Consider the following 19,263-nt stretch of genomic DNA (forward strand, 5'->3'; position numbering starts at 1 on the left):
CTTAATTATAGGGCAGACAGTGGAAATTCCTTGACCACACTGTACACACTTGGAACCCAGAGAGTCAAAAGGGCATTTTTCTGCACAATAGGGCATGGTCAGAGTCAGACTGCCACCAACCCTCTTGCCTGAGCTATACTTGCAATAAGAAAGACACCCATGGATCTCTTGCAGTTAGAAACTCATATAATATAAAACTGCAAAGTTAATAGTTCACAATCCCTTCATTTAGGATTCCATATAACCACAAGTGCAAAATACTATCTAAACCTGCCTGTTCATGCAACATCGGAACACATCTCTTTGTAACATTGATATGTAACCAATAAGAACACAGAACAGTTTCATCCACTTACGTTTTGGGGATGCATGGGGGCTGTCAGAGGCAATCTGCCTCATGCGAGTTCCATGACAACTCAGTGCAACCAGTCTGGAGATGATTGCTGTCTTGCCAAAGCCAATGTTTCCAACTATCACTACACCTCTGTTCACACTGGCATCCGCACTCTGTAATTGGATGTCAATCTCCTGGAACACCCAGTCCCGGCCAACAAATACAGACTCTGTGGTGATGCTAGGTACCTCAAAAAGCAGTGGTTTCAGAGAGATGTCAGGAGGTCTGTAAGGTGCAAAGCGTACTGCAAAGGAATGAAGAATACATAATTTAGTAATTCTATGAAAATTTATTCAGAGTAGAGTGCTATGGACCACCCTTCGGTCCTGGACAAAGATGTGCTTTTGAAAGGATACCTTGACTTAGGAATTGTTGGATCTTACAGAGCTGTTCTGTTCAAATTCAGAGCAACTGGAATACGAAAAAGCTAAAAATATGTAATATGTAATTAAACTTTCAATTAATTACAGAAATTCTCTAACCAATTTGGAATTGGCACATACACACGTTTGTTCTTGACACAGTTTTCCATTCCTTCTATTACTGCACATAGCTTTTTTAAAAAAATTATACTTCAATCATATGATCACACTCAATGAAACACTGAGCCCCTTTCTTTTTAACAGTATGGCAACACGAGTACAACCACAACAATATTGGCTAATGGAAAGCTTAAGAAGGGCTTTCTCGGTGTAGAGAAGTGAATTTATCTGTCTTTTCATGATCTGACAATTGTCACTGAAAGTGGCTTGATAGATTAGATGGAGGTGAGAATCTCTTTTTAAATCTCAAGGTCTTATTTAATGTTTGACTGAAGTTTGTGCAGAACATAGCTGAAAAGAGCACTGACTACAGTTTGCTCTTTGCTTTTGCAAAGGATTTTTTAAAAAAGTATTTTTTCCTTAATGTCTCTCTAGTCATGGGGTCAGATAAAGTAGTCTATCTTCCCCAATTTCTTCAGTAAGAGCTGAACATTCCTTAATAGGAAAATGTTTAGGAATACTACTACAATCACCAAGAAATTGTAAATATGCAAATAACACCAAACTGTCTTGTAAACATACTCGCTGGTTTCACTTTCTAGTTCATTCTTATACATATGAGGGGAAAGTATATTCTAATACAGGGGTCTTCAAACTATGGCCTGGGGCCACATCCGGACCACCAGATTTTATCTGGCGCGCAGTAACATTTTTTTGTCAGAGCATTTGCTAATGTTTGACATTCTTACACATTATATATCATTTCTCATTCTAAGCATGATATTGTTTACATTTTGTTCTGAATCATATCATGCGGATTACAAAAAAGATCCAAACAAACTTATTCATTCATTTAAATTTCATTCATAAAACTGATTTATTTTTTTTTTTGGCTTGTGAAAATGTGCAAAATATACGATGTGACCCTCATACTGAAAAGTTTGGAGACCCCTGCTCTAATATCCTGAATTTTATAGAAGCTATTCATAGCATCTTTAATCACCAACATATTATATTGGTTTGTTTTTAAGTGCTGTAATGAGCTTGGAGAGTTGTAACAAAAACATTAATTTTCATTTTATTAAAATAAAACACATGTTGGTTTTAAGGCTTTACAGCTAGAGAAAGGGGATTATACCTCTTAGGTCCTGTTGTGTGCGAGCACCCGCCATGCTCTGGCGAGGCATCCGGAGAGATGTTCGTAGTGGAGCATGCCTTTGTTCATCTAGATAAGCTAGATCTTCTAAGTGGGCTGAGCTGGTTGCTATCAATGAGAAAAATGCTTGGTCATACAAGACTCTTAGAATATGCAGATATAACCCTCTTGAATTAAGTCATTCTGTATTTGATACCAACTGTGGATTATTGTTTTTGACTTTAAAAACAGTTCCAATTTCACAAGTTTACAACTGGGTATGTCTATGGGCAACCAGTGGGTTACATGTATATTATAGGCCTGCTTTATTTTATTTGTTTTAGGGTGCAATCCTAACTGCGCCCTGGGCCGACAACAGTCCCTTGTGCCAGCCTGGGAGGGTTGGAAATGTGCCGTAAAGCATATTTGCGCCTCAGTGGAAGTAAGCTGCGCTGGCACGTGGAGGTGTGATGGCCTGCGGAGATCAAATTCAGCCTCTGTGGTGGCAGGAGAAGGTAGGTCCACACTGGCTGAGCTCGGCTGGTGGACCGGGGAAAGAGGCAGGGAGGAGGGCGAGTGGTTGGGGAGCAGGCGGCAGGGTTAGGACCCGGCAGTTATGCCTGATTCTAGTCCCCTAGTTCCCACTCCTGGCTGCTCTGTTCTGCTTGGATCTGTACCACCTCGCCCGTTGGTGCAGATCTAAGTAGACCCATTGGGGCCCCAGCGGCTCTCCCTGGGGTAAGGGGAAAGGTTTCTCCTTGTCCCTGGCTGAGCCACTGTTGGCCCCAAACTTGCGCTGGATACAGCGCAGACCCACTGGCCTGCCTGCTCCAGCACACGTTAGGACTGCGCTGTAAAACACCTATACACTGCCTTTCCATAGCAAGATTTTCGAGACAGGTTACATGGCTGCTTGATATGCTCCTTCATGTAGCACGATTTTTGCATACCACCTAGAGCACATGGAAACCAGCTACTGAAAGACATATGCAGAGCATGTAACTTGAGTCTGCTGAACTGAGGAAAACAGATTCGAGCTCTTCCACCCAAGATTGACGAACAGTCAACAAAATCATCTCATCAGATATGTTTGACCTGCTTAATTTGAGGGTTGTCTATTTATTCAGAAAAGATAGGAAATGTAAACTTGGTTAAAGAAGAGAGATAAAGCTTCCATAAATTTATTTGCCTAAAAAATAGGCTAAAATAGTCATTTCTAACTGAAAAAAAACTTCTTAAATCCTAGGCTGAATGGCTGTACATATTTTCTTAGCTCAAATTAAGGCATCCTGAACAAAAGTTTCAACATAAGCATGCACAATACTTTTGTCCCCAGGATATGTTGAGCAACAACATTTCTTCAGCCTAGATTTTCCTTTTCACTGAGCCCAAAGAAAAGAATTGCAAATCGGACACTAAAATTACATGGAGTAGTTTTTGTTTTTTTTTTAAAGCAGGAACATTAAGAACATAGGGGTATAATGGGAAAAATTCTTTCATAGGTAACTTTCCTTAGAGGTTAGCTAAGGATAAGATAGAAAATTGTTCCAGGTTATCAATTGTAAACACAAAATCTTTCCCTCCAAACTGACATAACGTACTTACCCTTCATCAGCTAAGTGTTTCCTCACAATGAATCTTCATCCACATGTTTTAGTTTTAGTTTAATCCAGATTTGCACAGAATGAGAATGCAAATCTTAGAGTCACATGTGAATGCACACATTTATGTTAAAGCAAATGCTTTGTTTCTGTGAAACGTTTGTTTGTGAACAGTTCCAAGATAAATAAATACTGATGAGATACTGTTTGACTGGGGAGAATACTTGGATAATCTGGCCAATATAGGAAGTGATATCATTTTTTGTCCTAAGAAGATTCCATAACAGAGGATTCTAGAAATCTGAAGTTATTAGAACTCTTGATTATCATGACTTAGCCACTGGTTATAGCCTATTATCAGGAACATTTTACAGCAAATCAGACCTAATATTTTCCAAGACAGAAAACAAAACGTGCAGTTACAGAAATACACGCACATTTAATCTCTCCAAACCATAGAGAAAATTCCAGTAATTAACAAATGGTTGCCATTTCTGAGAATAATCTGTCTTAAAGTCTTTCTGCTTCTTTGATGAGTTAAACCAGGGCCTCTGAGAGGAATTTTATTGGGGGTACAAAGCTTTTTGGGTCCCTTTGCAAAGGAGGAGGGGTGAAACAGAGCAGGGGAGGGTGGTGGGTGAGCATAATGGGGGTAGGGAGGGGTTAAACAGGGTAGGGGGAGAGTGGAGGCAGCTGGAAAAATCTTTGGAGCCCTGGTCTACCTAACCATGTGGCATTGGCAGCTAGATACAGTAATAAAGAAAACCAAACACACTCCTCTCTAAAATTGTTTAAATATAGACAATTATGTAGAAAACTAGCATCATCATATTTAGGCTCACACTAGAATGTCCTGTGCATATCAAAACTTGCTTCTGCAGCAGCCGTAGTCGTGCAGTTGTATCCCTGAGCTCCTATACACTCCTTCATGGTAAACAGATCCACACGCCAAAGAGTAACAGGCCAGTTTCCTCCCAGATTTGACACTGTGTTAAGGAGTGTCATGAATGCATTTGTCAGCCTAGCATATACGGCTTGTTGGTAGCTGCAGCTACACACTCATGGCAGTGCCTGCAGCATTCCGTGTGAGTAACAAGTCTTGAGCAGATTGGAAAATGTAAGATTCCAGGAAATTTCTGAACCTTCTCCTTTGGCTCTTGGGCCCCCTTTTTGATCCTGGGCCTGGGTACTCTCTTTACCCCCTTCTCCTAGGCCCTGAGTTAAACCTGCTGGCTTACATATCTGCTTAATCACCAAAACTTTAATAACTATCCCTGCTTTGCAGGCTACCAGTTTCTAGCTAATATTATTTTCACTGCTATTAAGAAGTTTCATCAGTGACATCTTATGCGTCCTACGTACTGATCTTCTCCAAAATGGTTCAAAATAAAAGTTAAAATAATGAATTTTAGTAGTACAGGTGCAGCCTATTTATCCATGGATTTTTTATCTTCGGATTTGTCTCAGCGCGAATGGGGTGGGGGTACTGAAAGTCACACACACCTTTGCCTCCTTTGCCCTGTGCTGGCGTCTCGCTCCATTTCCAGGGCTGCAGGAGTGGCAGCAGCGAAGAGGAGGAGGAGAACCTGCAGCACTGTTGGGAGGCCGCCTGGGACACAGAAGACGAAGCTTCCCAAGCAAGCTCACCATTCCAACTGTGAAAGAAGCAGCACAGCTCGCAACAGGAGGGCTGAGTACAGAGCAGAGCGAAGGGGATTGATAACAGCTGCCTTAGTTTCCTTCCATCCAGAAGTGTCAGGCTGCAGCGTGTTTGTATAACTCTATGGAATTTAGCACAACGCGTTTTTTGTTAATCGCGCTGAGTCACGGAATGGAACTAACGTGGATAAATAGGTTCCACCTGTATTGCTTATTGCATTTGAATAGTTTGTGGCAACTGTATTTAGACATATTGAATTCTGGAATATAAGCACCAAACAAGTTGGAAATATGCAGGTTGAATAATGAATTTTCAGTCCCTAAATGCGTTTACCTGAAAAATGACATTCAACCTCTGAAGGGTTATATACTACCAATAATATACTACTTTTACATTCAGTCTCCTTCAGAAGCAGACAAAAAGTATTTTATCACCAAACAGAGCAATAACATGGCTAGATTTGCTTCCATTGTCCTTCAAAGAGCTGCCTTCCTGTTTCTCTTGCCCATAATGGCATTTCAGATCAGGTATTTTATAATTCAGTAATTAAGAAAACTGAGATGCTTGACAGTCTGTGAGGAGTTACTACTACATATGCATGAATACATACTTAATACTCCTTTAGTAAGAGAAACCGAAATTAAATCCTGATAAGAGAGAGGTTCTTCTGATCTGGAAGACCACAACTTGGGTACTGGACTACTGTCCTGCTCTGAATGGGGCTGCACTCCCTCGGAGGCCCGCAACTTGGGTGTGCTCCTACATCAGCAGCTGCTCCTGGATTCCCAGGTGGTGGCTGCGGCTAGGGTTGCATGGCTTCGGTTGATTTGCCAGCTGAGCATACCTGGTTTGCTCAGACCTGGCCATGTTGACCCATGCCCAAGTGATATCTAGATTAGCTTACTGCAATGTGCTCTACATGGGGCTGTCTTTGAAGACAGTTTAGAAACTGCAACTAGTGCAGAACATGGTTGCCCATTTGGTTGCTGGGGTTTGTTGGTTTGTCTCATTCGGGTTGCTGTTTTGGCAGCTACACTGGCTGCCAGTTCATTTCTGACCTCAATTCAAAGTGCTAGTTTTGACTTTTAAAGTTCTTTACAGCTCGGGACCAGGGTATTTGAGGGACCACCTCCTTCCATATAATCCCACCTGCACTCTCAGTTTCATCAGAGAGGGCCCTTCTGACTGTGACGCCACCAGCAGAGGCGAGGAGGGTGCTAGCTGGAAATAGGGGCTTTTCTGTGGTGGCTCCTCGTCTGTGGAATTCCCTCCCCCTGGAATTAAGAATAGCCCCCCTCTTTGGAAACCTTCTGGCAGGGCCTTAAGACCGTTTTATTTAGGAAGGTTTTTGAATGACATCATGAACTGGAGTTTTTAATGAGACCTAATTTTAACAGTTTTGTGAGATCCAGGGGTCTGTACTGTTTTAGTGTTTTAATCGTGTTTATATTCAACATTTTAAATATTGTTTTAATATAATTATTATCTGTTTTTATTCTGTAAGCTGCCTTGAGTGCCCTTGAGTGTGTGAGAAAGGTGGGATAAAAATTATTCAAGTAAATTAATAAATAAACAAAGGGAAAAACAGCAGACAAGTATAAGGAACTTTGTAAAGAAATGTGTATATCAAGTCTCAGTATGGGACTGAGTTGTTTGTTGCCTGTCTGTTTCTGGTTGTCAGATGTTGAGGTCCTGGAAAGCCTGTTGTTACCCAGGGGCAGAGATGGAGACGTGTTCAGCAAAGAGGTAAGGTTGAGTATTGGATAAATCAGAACAGAATCCCAGAAGTAAGAGGCAGGAGAGGAGAGGGGGCTAGGACAAAGTCTGAGTCCAGAGAAGACAGACCAAACAAGACACCAGAAATATGTACTGCTACTTATAGCAACAAATTGTGCAGAATGAGGAGCAAGCTCCAAGACCTGGGCTTGACAGGCTTGGGTGAGTTTCATCCCAAAAAGCTAAAACTCTTGCAAGTATGAAAACCCAGCGGAAATCCTCAGGCCTCAAACATTGTTTTGCTGTGGGTAGTCCCACAAAAGACAAAATTGATTTTAGCTCACGAGACTGCAGATTGCCTCTCGGCTTGGCAATTTCAAATCCAGCTCAGAAATTATATGCACTTGAAATCAACAAACTATTTCAATGGGAGTATTTCTGAACAACAAAATGGAAAGGCAAGTGCAATAGATAAGAACATTTCTGACCCACTACTCTGCCTTTTGTCTCTGAATTGCAAAAGCATCCCCTCTGAAGCAATTGTTCTTTCAGAAGACAAGCCAAAGCAACTATAAGTGGTGCCTCAGCATCCGCAAGGGATCTATTCTCAGACCTCCATGGATACCAAAACCAAGGTTAATGAAATCCACAACTTCAGCACCTTTAAACCCTCCTAAGGCAACCAGAACTGTGCTCCAGTCGCTGCTGGAGGGTTTTCTGAAGACTGCAGAGGCCGTGCACGTCCAGCCACGGCCTCTGCAGGCTTTAGAATGGCCCCAGAGCACAAAAAAACACAACTTCTCCTAGGGCCTTCCCTAGGCCTCAGAATGCCATAAGGGCAAAAAAGGGCAAAGACACTTTTTTGTGCTCCAGGACCATTCTGAAGCCTGCAGAACACTCCAGTGGTGACTAGAGCACAGCTCAGATTGGGCCAAGTCCAGGGAACCTGCACTGAGCCACATCTGCAGATGGAAAATTTGCAGATAAATAGGTTCAACCTGTAATGCCTTTTGGTGGCATTAAAGGACCAAAGGACCTGCTGTGTACTAAAAGGCATTGGTTCTTTGTCATGAGAACTAAAACGTCTCCTAAAATATTTTATTCCTCAGAAAGGAAACCAAAGGAAAAGTGACTAACAGCCCAATGCTGAGTTGCCCACAGCGCCCAGGATCGGCGGCTCCACAGAGGGCTCCCACCGGATACTGTGCCTCCTGCGCTATTGCGGGAGGCTCCTCAGGAGAAGGGGACATTCGTCCCTTTCCCCCGAGTAAGGGAAGCAGCCCCGCAATGGGGCTACTCACTTTAGCGGCGACCAAAAGGTTGGCGCTAAAGTAAAGGCACCCATGTACGGCGTGCAACCCTCCACGAGTGCCTTGGATCCTGCGGAGCTCAGCTCCACGGATCCGACTCTCCCCCTCCCCCATGCCCCGAGCCATGCCTCCTCCCTCCCCAGAATGCCTCCCCCAAGCCCCCAGCCATGCCCCCACCTCCCGTTCCGCAGTCCGGCGGTCCAGGAGACCGCAGAGCTGCGGAACATGGGTGACCACCGCGCGCTAGCGCCGGCCCTGGGCTAGCTCCAGCGGGAGCCTGGCAGTGAGCCCCACAAACGTGCCTTTTGGCACATTTGCAACTGTGGTCCGCAGCGCGGAGCCGTGCCACAGACCTCAGGATTGGGCTCTAAGGCTGCAATCCTAACCACACTTTCCTGAGAGTAAGCCCCATTGAACAAAATAGGACTTACAGTACTTCTGAGTAGACCTGTGCCCTAAAACAAGCAGCAAGAAAATGGGAACAGCAATATGAAGTGGAAGATTAACATTAAAAAAGCAGCAGGAGGTTTCTATATTTTAGGCAACTTTTTGCTGTCCAGGCCTTGATGGGTCTAGGCAGGGAATCATTGGGATGAACATTGATTTATTTGTTTATTTCTTTTTGTTTATTTGTTTGTAAAATTTGTTTCTTTTCTTTTCTTTATTTCTATATGTCTTTTTTCATGTAACTCAAGTCAAAGTACATGGGATCCCCAGGTGGTTTCCCATCCAAATACTAACTGATCTTTTAAAAAAAATCTTCTTACAGTTTTTGCAAGACTAGAGCCAACAGTGCACTAAAGTCCAATTCCCAGTCAGGTTATACAATCCTAGCCAGGTAATTTTTGGATTGTATTGAACATTGTCAAGCAGTCCAGAAGAAACAACAAGGATGCACTTTCCCTGCTTAGTTCTTGAAGTAGGTGATCAACCAATGGCCCAATCCTATGGGGACTGGCATTAGGTACTTTCCAGCTGTTGCAAAATGACACATAGGAGCACTCAGCGTGGCCACTTCTCCAAACAACAAGCGGCAGGATCCACATGCTAGCCAACGGGAGACGCCTTCTGGCACCAGTAAATGTTTGCAGAGAGTGGGAGGGAGATGGGTGGAACGGGGCGAGAAGGAGGGCAGATCAGAACCAGAAAGGGGGCGGTTTTGGTGGCAGAGGCATCTGCTGGGTAATAATCCCCTTTCTGACATTGCCCCCCCAACCTGGATCTGTGTGTACTTGCGCCAGCTTTAAAGCTGGCACAGGTCTGAACAGACACAGAAGCCTGGCATGGGCTTACCCCAGGGCAAGAGAACAAATATTCCCTTATCCCAAGAGACCTCTAGATGTCAAGACTCCCCTGTGGGATACACCAACACCCTGTTGGTGCCATTGCATCACCACATAGAGAGTACTGTTAGATTGGGCTGCAAGGGGGCCATGGTTGCTTCTGTCTCAAATACCAGCTGGAAGCCAGAGTGAAATGAATCCAGATAATCTGTCTTATCCAGAGGTTCTTAGAGTTGGGCCACCGCAACCTGCTTATCTTGCCAAAGAGTGAGAAGTTAGAGAACAGTGGGTGACTGTTCAGTATGGTGCAATCAAGTTATTTTAAACTGGCTTGTAATGTTAATCACATAATACATAATTAATCTCAGTTTAATCAGGACTAAGCAAACATCCTCAGAGACAAATTTTTAGGGCTCTGGACAGCAGAAAGCAAGTCCAGTAACAAAAATGAGCTTTGGAGAAAAAAGGAACTGTGCTACCCAAAAGCGTGTCCAACCAAGCTCAGCAAAGCTTCCTTAGCTAAACATCCAACAGAATATGCAAAGCCTTTTCTGTTGCTTCTGCTGCTATCCCCTCAGACTAGACTTGATTAGCTTTAAGGAAACAGACTTCCATTTTGATGCCTTGGTGTTTAATGCAAATTACTGCTTATGCATTGAACATGGAGGCATCTGGGAGGGAGTTTATTTCGACTCTTTTGGGCTTGTATGCAGAATCTAATTTTCTATTCTATGTTGTAAAAGAATGTTGAAGGAAATAATGTTCAATTCATATTCATTTGAGCATTACAAGCTAGGCAAAGTTATATTCCAAACCAGGTAATTATGAGTTTGAACATCACTAATGGAAACCTAAGGTTGGCCATCTGCTTCTGTCATGATGCAGGATTCTTCAATAGAGCAGCTCATCATTGATGTTAACCAATATTCAACACATTTCCACTTAAAAAACTAGCTGAGATATACTCAGGATCAGATAAAAGTTGTTCATAGAGGAGGGGGCAGTGACAGTAGTTTGCATTTGATCAACAGCAAACAGTTGCCCATGCAATCTTATTTTGGTTTTCCTCACTTCCGCAATTCACCACTCTGCACTCTCTTTAGCATCCAATTACACATTAATTCATCTCTCACTAACACACTTGCAAGTATCTATAAATTAATTAAAAATTTATGAGAATTTCATTGAACAACACTGAAGTGACATTGTGCAAGTACACATCAATTTATCTGCAGCTGAACTTTGCTTTGCTAAACTTTTCAGCAGGGGGGATGTCAGCGGTCACGGGGGGGGGGGGACAACGACACTGAGTCAACTCTTGATCTCTCCGTATCAGTGGCAGTGCCCAACATACCATCAGGTGCAGAACCTTGCCCAAAGGAGTTCAGCAACCTAATGCTGTTCATATAACCAGGGACAACCCATGAACAAGGTTCAGATAGGCCATGAAACCAGCAAATCAATTGGGGTTTCAACACTAGAAATACTATTTAAACACTTGAAGCATTTGTACACTTTTTTTAGCAAGGGTACTATAAATCACAATTGAGGACATTCAGTTGTAGTTCATCATTCACTGTAATTTAGCTCAACAGTAAATGAGAATTTCTTACCTGCTACAGAGTTTGGCCGTGGCATAAGGTAGAGTGGAATGGACTGTACGGACTGGGATAAAACTGTCTCTAAGTTTCTTTCAGGTATCTTATTCAAACTGTAGGTTGAGGCAGTCATGTTTTCATCCACTCGATATAAACAAGAGTCTATGCTGGATTTTTGAGACTGCCAAGGTTTCATATTTCCCCCGGATCCTAATTCTTTACTGCTCTCCCCTCCATACTTTGCACGGTCCATATTTTCAGAATAGCTTGTCAGTGTTGCTGCAAGGAATAAAAAAATAACATATCTGAGAAAGGAAGGAATTGCTTCATGTGTTATTTTATAAATTAACAAAAGAGTTACTAGATTTTTACGACACAGATTTAACAACAGCTTTAGATGCCCAGAGAATGCAGCCACTGTACCTCCTGGCCCACTACTCCATTAGTGCCTTGCTCCTAGCCGTTTCAGCCTCTTGTTGGGCAAGCCTAGGCCCTGATGAATGAAGGGATCGGTAGAAGAGCAGGACAGAGAACGGAGTGGTTAGAGAATACTTCAGAGCATTTAGGCACAACATATAGGCAAAGATTAAAACCTGGCAACCTTGACGGAGATTTACCTCTGCACCCAGATGCTGCAAAACAACTTCCAACTATAAAGTTTATGAAATGGGAAATACCAAATGAAAGTAAATTTACAGTCCAATCCTATCAAAGGCCTGTGCCAAACATGTGTTCCCCTGGCGCAAGCGGCTGCAAAAGTACCGTAAAGTGCTTTGTAACAATGCAGGGAACCAGCACATTGGGAGTGTGTCCATTGTCTGAAAAGGGGATAGGATATGGTATATGCCAACTCCTCATCCGTCCCATATTCTGACACAACACACACACACACCCATTTCTTCCTTAATTTGGCCTCTACCCCTGTGTAATTGGGCTGGCATCTGACTGAAACCTGAGAGACTGTTTTTCCAACATTTCTCTGGCACCCATCAGTGCGGTACATTCGTCAGCCAGGTGGACATCTATGCTGGCCAAGCTGTTGTTGCTTTGGTGTACATGGAGATATATTGGCATATCTCAAGAATAGGATTGGGCCTTTAGTTTATGAGAAATACAACTATCAGTGGTGTAGCTAGTGAGGGGCAGGGGGGCAGTCCGCCCTAGGTACCAGCCGGGGGGGATGACATAACAAATGATCAAAATCATGGCTTTTAGGAATAATATCAATGTGTCATATACCATTTAATGTGGAATTTACAGCATGATGCAATGAAAAAAATGGAGTGAAATATCCCCATTCTATCAAAAGTTATCACCAAGAAACTAGAAAACAAAAAAGCATGGAGCCCTACAGAAAGTGAAACTGAGTGTTTACTTGCATGTTTACTTGTGAGTGGGTGAACTTGCTTGGTCCATCAGAAAAGGCAGGCTGAGAGGAATCCAACGACACCAGAATGGTCCTGATCTGATGAACGCAGCCCCCCAAAATACCCGAGAAGGAAGTCCCTCCCTTCAAGCTGATGAATGTATCAAGCCTCATGGAAAGAAAAACTAAGCCACATGGTCTCGTTTACTCACAAGTAAGCAAACACACTTTTATCTTGTGGTAAGGTCAGGCAAAGCGAAATGTGAAGTCACCAGAATGGTTCCAATGTGATGAACACAGAGTTCAACAAATGCTCCAGAAGGCAGCCCCCCCCCCCCATAAAAAGAATAAAACAGAGGATTGAGCTGATAAGGTGAATGTTTTTTTTTTCTTTTTTAAACTTGTAAAGCTAGGTGGGTCCTGATAGTGATATGATTTAAATATAGGAACTTAAATTGAACTGGGAACTGGGTAGGGCTGAAAATCTTACTGATTTGTGTGTGTGTGTGGGGGGGTGTTATTGCAGGTAGACTACAAAGAAAATTTGCTTGGCGGAACAGAGCTGGCTTATTTAATTATTTGTTTTTCTTTAGTTTAATTATTTATTTTATTTTAATTTGCTTGATGATGTCACTTCTAGCCATGACATCACTTCTGGTGGGTCCTGGATAGATTGTTGGGAAAACTTTGCCATAACTATCATTCCCGTCTAACTTCATGATTCGTTGAATTGATGAAGGTTAATCATCTGTAAACTATTCAATTCCTAAGTCAAAGGCAGAAATTTCAGAGAATGTGACTCGAGCAATCCTTTCCTTTTATAATCCATAATGGTTTAAATGAAAGACAATGTTTTGGGGCTGGTTTCAACTGCTGGACTCCTCCATGTAATCATATATATGTGAATATACTGCTTGAGAACAGCTAGTGTAATGTGTGTGTGTTTGGGGAGTTCCCAGGCATTTGTGGTCACAACAAAACCCTTCCCCTCCCCAGCAGCAGCTGGGGATCTTCCTGATAGTGGTGCTGCTCCCCACCCAACCATGCAAAGACTTAGAAGCTCCCAAACCCTCCTTGAGAATTTGGGAACCTCTGCCCAAACGGTACTTCCGTTTGGCACAATGTATACCACTGCACAACACTACATCAGACATGGGGGGACACAGATTTCCCTTTGTTGCTGCCACCACCACCACCCTTTCCTAGGGTTCAGAGAGTGACTCCCACAACCAATCTAACTTTTCCCTCCAGCTTTCTCTCTCTCTCTCTCCTCCTCCTCCTCCTCCAGGCTATCAAGTAGAGGTGAGCAGCACAGTGCTGACCAGCGTGAGATAAAGCTACAGCAGAGGAGAACTGAAGGGAAAACTTTGCCATAACTCATTTGCTCCTTTCGGTAGCCACTTTCAGATTTTGATCATCTGTGTCAAAACTCATCCTGGATACTTAACATAAATTTTCAGTTTCAATACTGTCCTGGTGAAAAATGGACAGGTGACAATTCAAGCATTTCTCCATATTTTTATCATTTCTAAGAGGACCACTGTAATTAAGTAGTCAGAGATAATCACACATGACACTACCACCACATGCTTTGCTTCTCTCTGCTTCCTGCCTGATTCCAGTCAGGATAGGCAGTCACATTGCCTATTACCACATTACCAAAGAATAGCACATACATGGCAGCTGTATGGTTCTTGTTGAAAGACAGGACAGGGAGCTGGCATAGATACCCACCACAGAGCAGCAAATAAATCAGTTTCCTGAGCTTCCTTCCTGTCTTCTGAATGAATGGTTTCTCCCCAACCATACAGCTGCCTCACAAATCAAGTTTCCTTACATGACCAAGAATTACAAGCCAGAATCCTGATCCCAATAAACACTAGGCACAGGAGAATCACCTTTGCCTGGCCTCCTTATCACATGAGACGGGGGGGGGGGGGGGCTTCCCACATTGGATATTTTGTAAGAGGAGGCAGGGCTTGGGTGGCATTTGTCTGCCTGCAACTTTGACCCCTGCCCACTCTCCTGTGATTACAGTCTGGGACTAGCTGTTCCCATTTGGGGCTGACTGGCTTTTGACAGGCAGGTTTTTGCCTACCTCAAACTGTACATGGGTAAGGTATTCTTTCTCTTAGCTCATTTTGTTTTGCAGGTTAGTGCAGGCATGAAGACTCTAGTTCGGCATTCAGTGAACACCAAGAGCAGGGGTCTCCAAATCCTGGCCTGGGGGCCAGATGCGGCCTGCGACCAGCCTCTATCCGGCCCGTGGCCTGTCCCTGATCCTCCGAGAGACTCTGGCCCAGTTGACCAAACACAACTGGAGTTGTGCTTGTGGGGTGGGGAAATTGAAGTGTGTGCTTTATTTCTTAGGCTGTGTTGGTGCTTGGAGAAATCTGAACCCATTCATTTATTCATTCATCTAAGTTCCATCTCTAATGCATTTATTTAAATTTTATTATTTAATTTTTTTCCCAGCCCTTGATACTGTACCAGATATTTGATGCGGCCCATTGACTGAAAAGTTTAGAGACCCCTGACCAAGAGGTCAGCAGGGCAGGAGAGGAACTCAATAACCACTCTTCAGTGGCTGGCAGGATTGTCTCTGACTTGGAACACAGAGTCCACCTCAAAGGTTTCCCAGCTTGGAGCTTGCTTGTGTGATTTGTCTGTCTCTGCCCCTCTGGGGTTGATAGTGATAAGCACATGGGTGTGCAGCTTGGAGTCAGGGTATGAACCAGGGGGTTAGGCAATCAGCTGCCACCCCTTCCATTGAATCAGCTGTGCACTGCAGACAATCCATTCATTTCTTACAGCAGGTCTCAAGTTTCCCTCCTTGTATCCACCTGCTAATAAAAGTGACCCATCTCATCCATATCGCTGTTTATTGGGGAATGCATGATTGTTAAAGAGTGCCCAATTTTTCCTCCAACCTCAGCTTTATGGGTATTGAGCTGAAATGCTGCATATAACTGTGTTTCAGCTAGTTTTTCTACAAAGAAAAACTGCTGCAATCAATGAAGCACTGATAAAGTATTCATTGAAAATTCATTTACATGGATGCAGGCAAAAACAGGTTGCTTACCTGCATAACTGATGTTCTCTAAAAATTCAGATATATGGGGTTTCTGTGACAGCACAGAGTCAGTTCTAGGTATAGGGCTCTAGCAAAGAAACTGGAACATATACCTGTTCTCTCAAAAGGAGATTTTGAATTTCTGTACATCCTTCAGAACCTCTACAAAAGAATCATCAGAAAATGGGCAGGTGTGACCATGCAGATGACCACTCAAAAGAACATCAGTTTCAGTTTAGAAATACATTTTTCTTCTTTATGATTACTGTGCAGACCCACATATGGGTGAGTAGTAAGGCCATATATCTTGGAAAGCGTCATGCTGCTCCTCAGAAAAAAAAGGTGTGTTGGATTGCTCTTCCAAAAGCTGCATCCACTCTTGCCTGTATATTTATGGAACAATGCTTCATGAAAGTTGAAGACATAGATCACATGGTAACTTTACTCATATCTGCTGCTAAACAGCCAAGTGGAATGCAGAAATTTCTGTGATATGAACCAGAAATGAGGAAAACCCAAATCCTTGAAGTGCAGAAGGAAGAGTATGGGCCAAACGACACATGACATTTAAACATCTGCTTTTGGTCTTGTGTGTGTTTGATTTTTGTTTGTTAAATTGCAGCTGTGTATGGGGGAATTGGATACACCCACAGCTGTGTGTGTAAAAGGCCTTACCCTTTCCCTCCCCCATGGTCCTAATCCACATCTAGATCATAGGCCCCCAGAGCTGCTATTTGCCCTGATCCCAATAGTGTCAGTTGAGAGTTTCTCTTCCTTTTGAGCCTCATAGAGCCCACAGCTGAATCAACTTTAGAAAAATAGCACATTTCGGTTTCCTTATATTTGCTTTGATATTTCCAATATGGAACCATTTCCCCTACCACACCTGCAAGTGTCTCTGCAGCCATGGTTAGAAATTTTAATTAAAAAACAAACTAGGATTCTTATGATCTGCATACTACTCCCACATGTTATACAATCTTCTTTCTAAACCAGTGGTTGCCAAACAGGTGGGTTGCTACCCACAAGGGGAACTGGAAAAGGGTCATTCCCCTTTAAGGGGAATTGCCCAGAAATCAGCAGCAATGCAATCGACACATTTGCACTGCTGCCGGGCAGGGAAAGGGTTTTTTTGTTTTTTTGTTTGTTTGTTTGTTTTTAAACTTACCTGGGGGGTCACTATGGCTCTCCTGAGGTCTGGGGAGTCTGCAGCCCCCTCTGCAGCCCTCCCCAAGACTTGGAAAATTGGCTACATTCTTTTATAGCTTCTAGCATTAGAAGCACTAGTGAGTTGGTTTTGTTTTAGCTTCCAGTATGCTCAGGTTGATTTCTTTTTTTAGATTCTAACATGCTAAGCACACTAGAATTTCTCCAAACAAGCTCAGAGCTAGAAAAGATGGCAGCCACCATCTGACATCACTTCTGCCTATTTTCTATTAGAACAAATGGAGAAACGTCAGAAACATGGTGGCCTCCATAGTGTGTGCAATATGTGGTGAAAACATAGTGACCTGCATACAATTTATTTCAATGGGGGATACCATCTTGTCGTTTTTAAATTAACTGCAATGGAAGCATGCTAGTAGCATGCTGGAAAAATCACTTCCGCCAATTCTTCTATCTAAAAAAAGAATACAGCCACTGTAGAAAGAAAACAAAGCCCATTTCCAGTTTTTGATGCAAAACAGGAAGTGAGTTTGTTTTTCTTTTTACAACATTTCCAAGCCCTCTGGAGAGCCATAACAACCAGAGGTAAGTTCAAAAAACTCTTCCCTGCCCAGCAACAGTGCAATCATGGAGATTGCATTTCTTCCCCGCCCATGCAAAGATTTACAGGGTTCCCAAAGTCCGAGCAGGACTCAGAAGTGGCTTCCGAGTAGGACTTTGGGAACCACTGTCCTAAACAATGTAAGATATATGTGCCCATTGATGAGGAAGAAGAAATATTAGGGAAGACAGATGCAATTGTTCCTACCAAAACTAAAACATTTTTTAGAATAATGCTAACATATTCTGTATATCAGAATTCCAAAACACACCCACAGTATTGCTGATGTCCAAGAACATGACTTACCAATGATGCCACTATCCCTGCTTTCAAGAGTAGAAGTGGGGCTAGTGACAGCTCCATAACTGCAATCCTTTGCTATAACATCCTTGGTACTAGCTTGAGGAAGAGTGGAGCAGGGACTACTGGCAGGTGGTGAAGCAGTACTGCTGGTCAGCGTGGAACAGGGACTGATTCGTTGGGACACTGCTGAGGTCTGCAAAATTGAAGAGAAGAACATATTTTACTACAATCGTTTAGTGTGGCATGGAACAGCTTAACCATAGATCATACTTGAAAATACATGGTACCATAGATTATACTTGAAAATACATGGTACAACTTGCAGATGGGCTTGGCTATTGGAATGGTGTCTAAAGTAAGTGGATATAAAAAGTTATATAAATTTTTCTTCCTTACAAATACCTCCAAGTGCAGAATATACCATACTTTTTCAGTAAAAACCTGCAAAGGTTGCAAAGGCTGAAATGTACAATATTGGTGCTATATTTATAGTACCGCTAAAGTACCATTATGTATGTAGGATAGGCACAATCCTTACCCAATGACTATTTTTAATATATTAACATTCTATCTTTTTATGTGCTCTAAATCAGTGGATCCCAAACTGGTGGGTTGCGAACCACCGGTCAGGGAAGCACTTAGGTTTGGCAGGGGAATTGAAGCAATACAATACCCAGGCTCACGCTACTGGGAAATTTGTTTAAATGCTATTGTAAGTCACTTCTGGTTTCACAATGGGAAACTGGAAGTGGCTTCTGATGGCATTTTTATTTTGTTTTGTTTTTTTAATTTTCAAGGCTTGGGAAGCCCTGCGGAGGTGTCCATCCCTGGACGCTGTCACTGCTTCCAGGTAAGCCAGGAACACACACCCCCACTTTCCCTAGCAGGGGCAGCAAGATCCTGGTGAATGCATAGCTGCAATCCCCCCATCCCCACAAGCACTTAGGTGGTTCCCCCCTCTTAAGGAGGACTTTGGGAACCACTGCTCTAGATCACTATTTCTGAGTGCTGGCCCTTCATAAAACATGGGCTTTTTCTATTTCATATACCGTATTTTTCGCTCTATAAGACGCACTTTTCCCCCCCAAAAAAGTGGGGGGAAAAGTGTGTGCGTCTTATGGAGCGAATACTGCAAAAAAAAAAAACAAAAAAAAAACTCTGCCCCTGGCCCCTGCCCGCTCTGCTCGGCTCCGCTTCCCAGGAAAGCGTGGGTGGGGTGGCAGTCTTGCTGAGCAAGCCTCAGAAGTAAGTCTCAGAGTCACTGGGGTTCACTCCCAGGAAAGCGGGGGTGGGTGGGATGGCAGGCTCGCTGCGAAAGCCCATGTGTCTACTCAGAAGTAAGTCTCAGAGTCACTGGGGCTCACTCCCAGGAAAGCGGGGGTGGGGTGGCAGGCTCGCTTGGCAAGCCCAGGTGTCTACTCAGAAGTAAGTCTCAGAGTCACTGGGGTTCACTCCCAGGAAAGGGGGGGGATGGCAGGCTCACTGAGAAAGCCCCTAGAGCAGGGGTGCTCATTATGTCGATCCTCGAGCTACCAGTCCATCTCCAGGCGAAATGAGTCAATCGCGGGCTTCTC

The 19,263-nt window shown here is 43.2% G+C and overlaps 1 protein-coding gene across 4 annotated transcripts in view; it reads right to left on the bottom strand.

Moving 5' to 3' along the window:
• TANC2 (tetratricopeptide repeat, ankyrin repeat and coiled-coil containing 2) overlaps positions 1–19,263 on the bottom strand; it is a 198,873-nt gene that overhangs the window by 47,318 nt on the left and 132,292 nt on the right. For all 4 annotated transcript variants that reach the window (XM_066627174.1, XM_066627173.1, XM_066627176.1 and 1 more), the window contains 4 exons: positions 17,693–17,882; positions 11,195–11,458; positions 2,015–2,140; positions 357–638 (listed from right to left, as the gene is read on the bottom strand). In XM_066627174.1, the coding sequence (XP_066483271.1) occupies positions 357–638; positions 2,015–2,140; positions 11,195–11,458; positions 17,693–17,882 (862 nt within the window). The remainder of the gene's footprint in view (positions 1–356; positions 639–2,014; positions 2,141–11,194; positions 11,459–17,692; positions 17,883–19,263) is intronic.

This window comes from Tiliqua scincoides, chromosome 5 (assembly GCF_035046505.1).
Source record: "Tiliqua scincoides isolate rTilSci1 chromosome 5, rTilSci1.hap2, whole genome shotgun sequence".
NCBI classification, from domain to species: Eukaryota; Metazoa; Chordata; class Lepidosauria; order Squamata; family Scincidae; genus Tiliqua; species Tiliqua scincoides.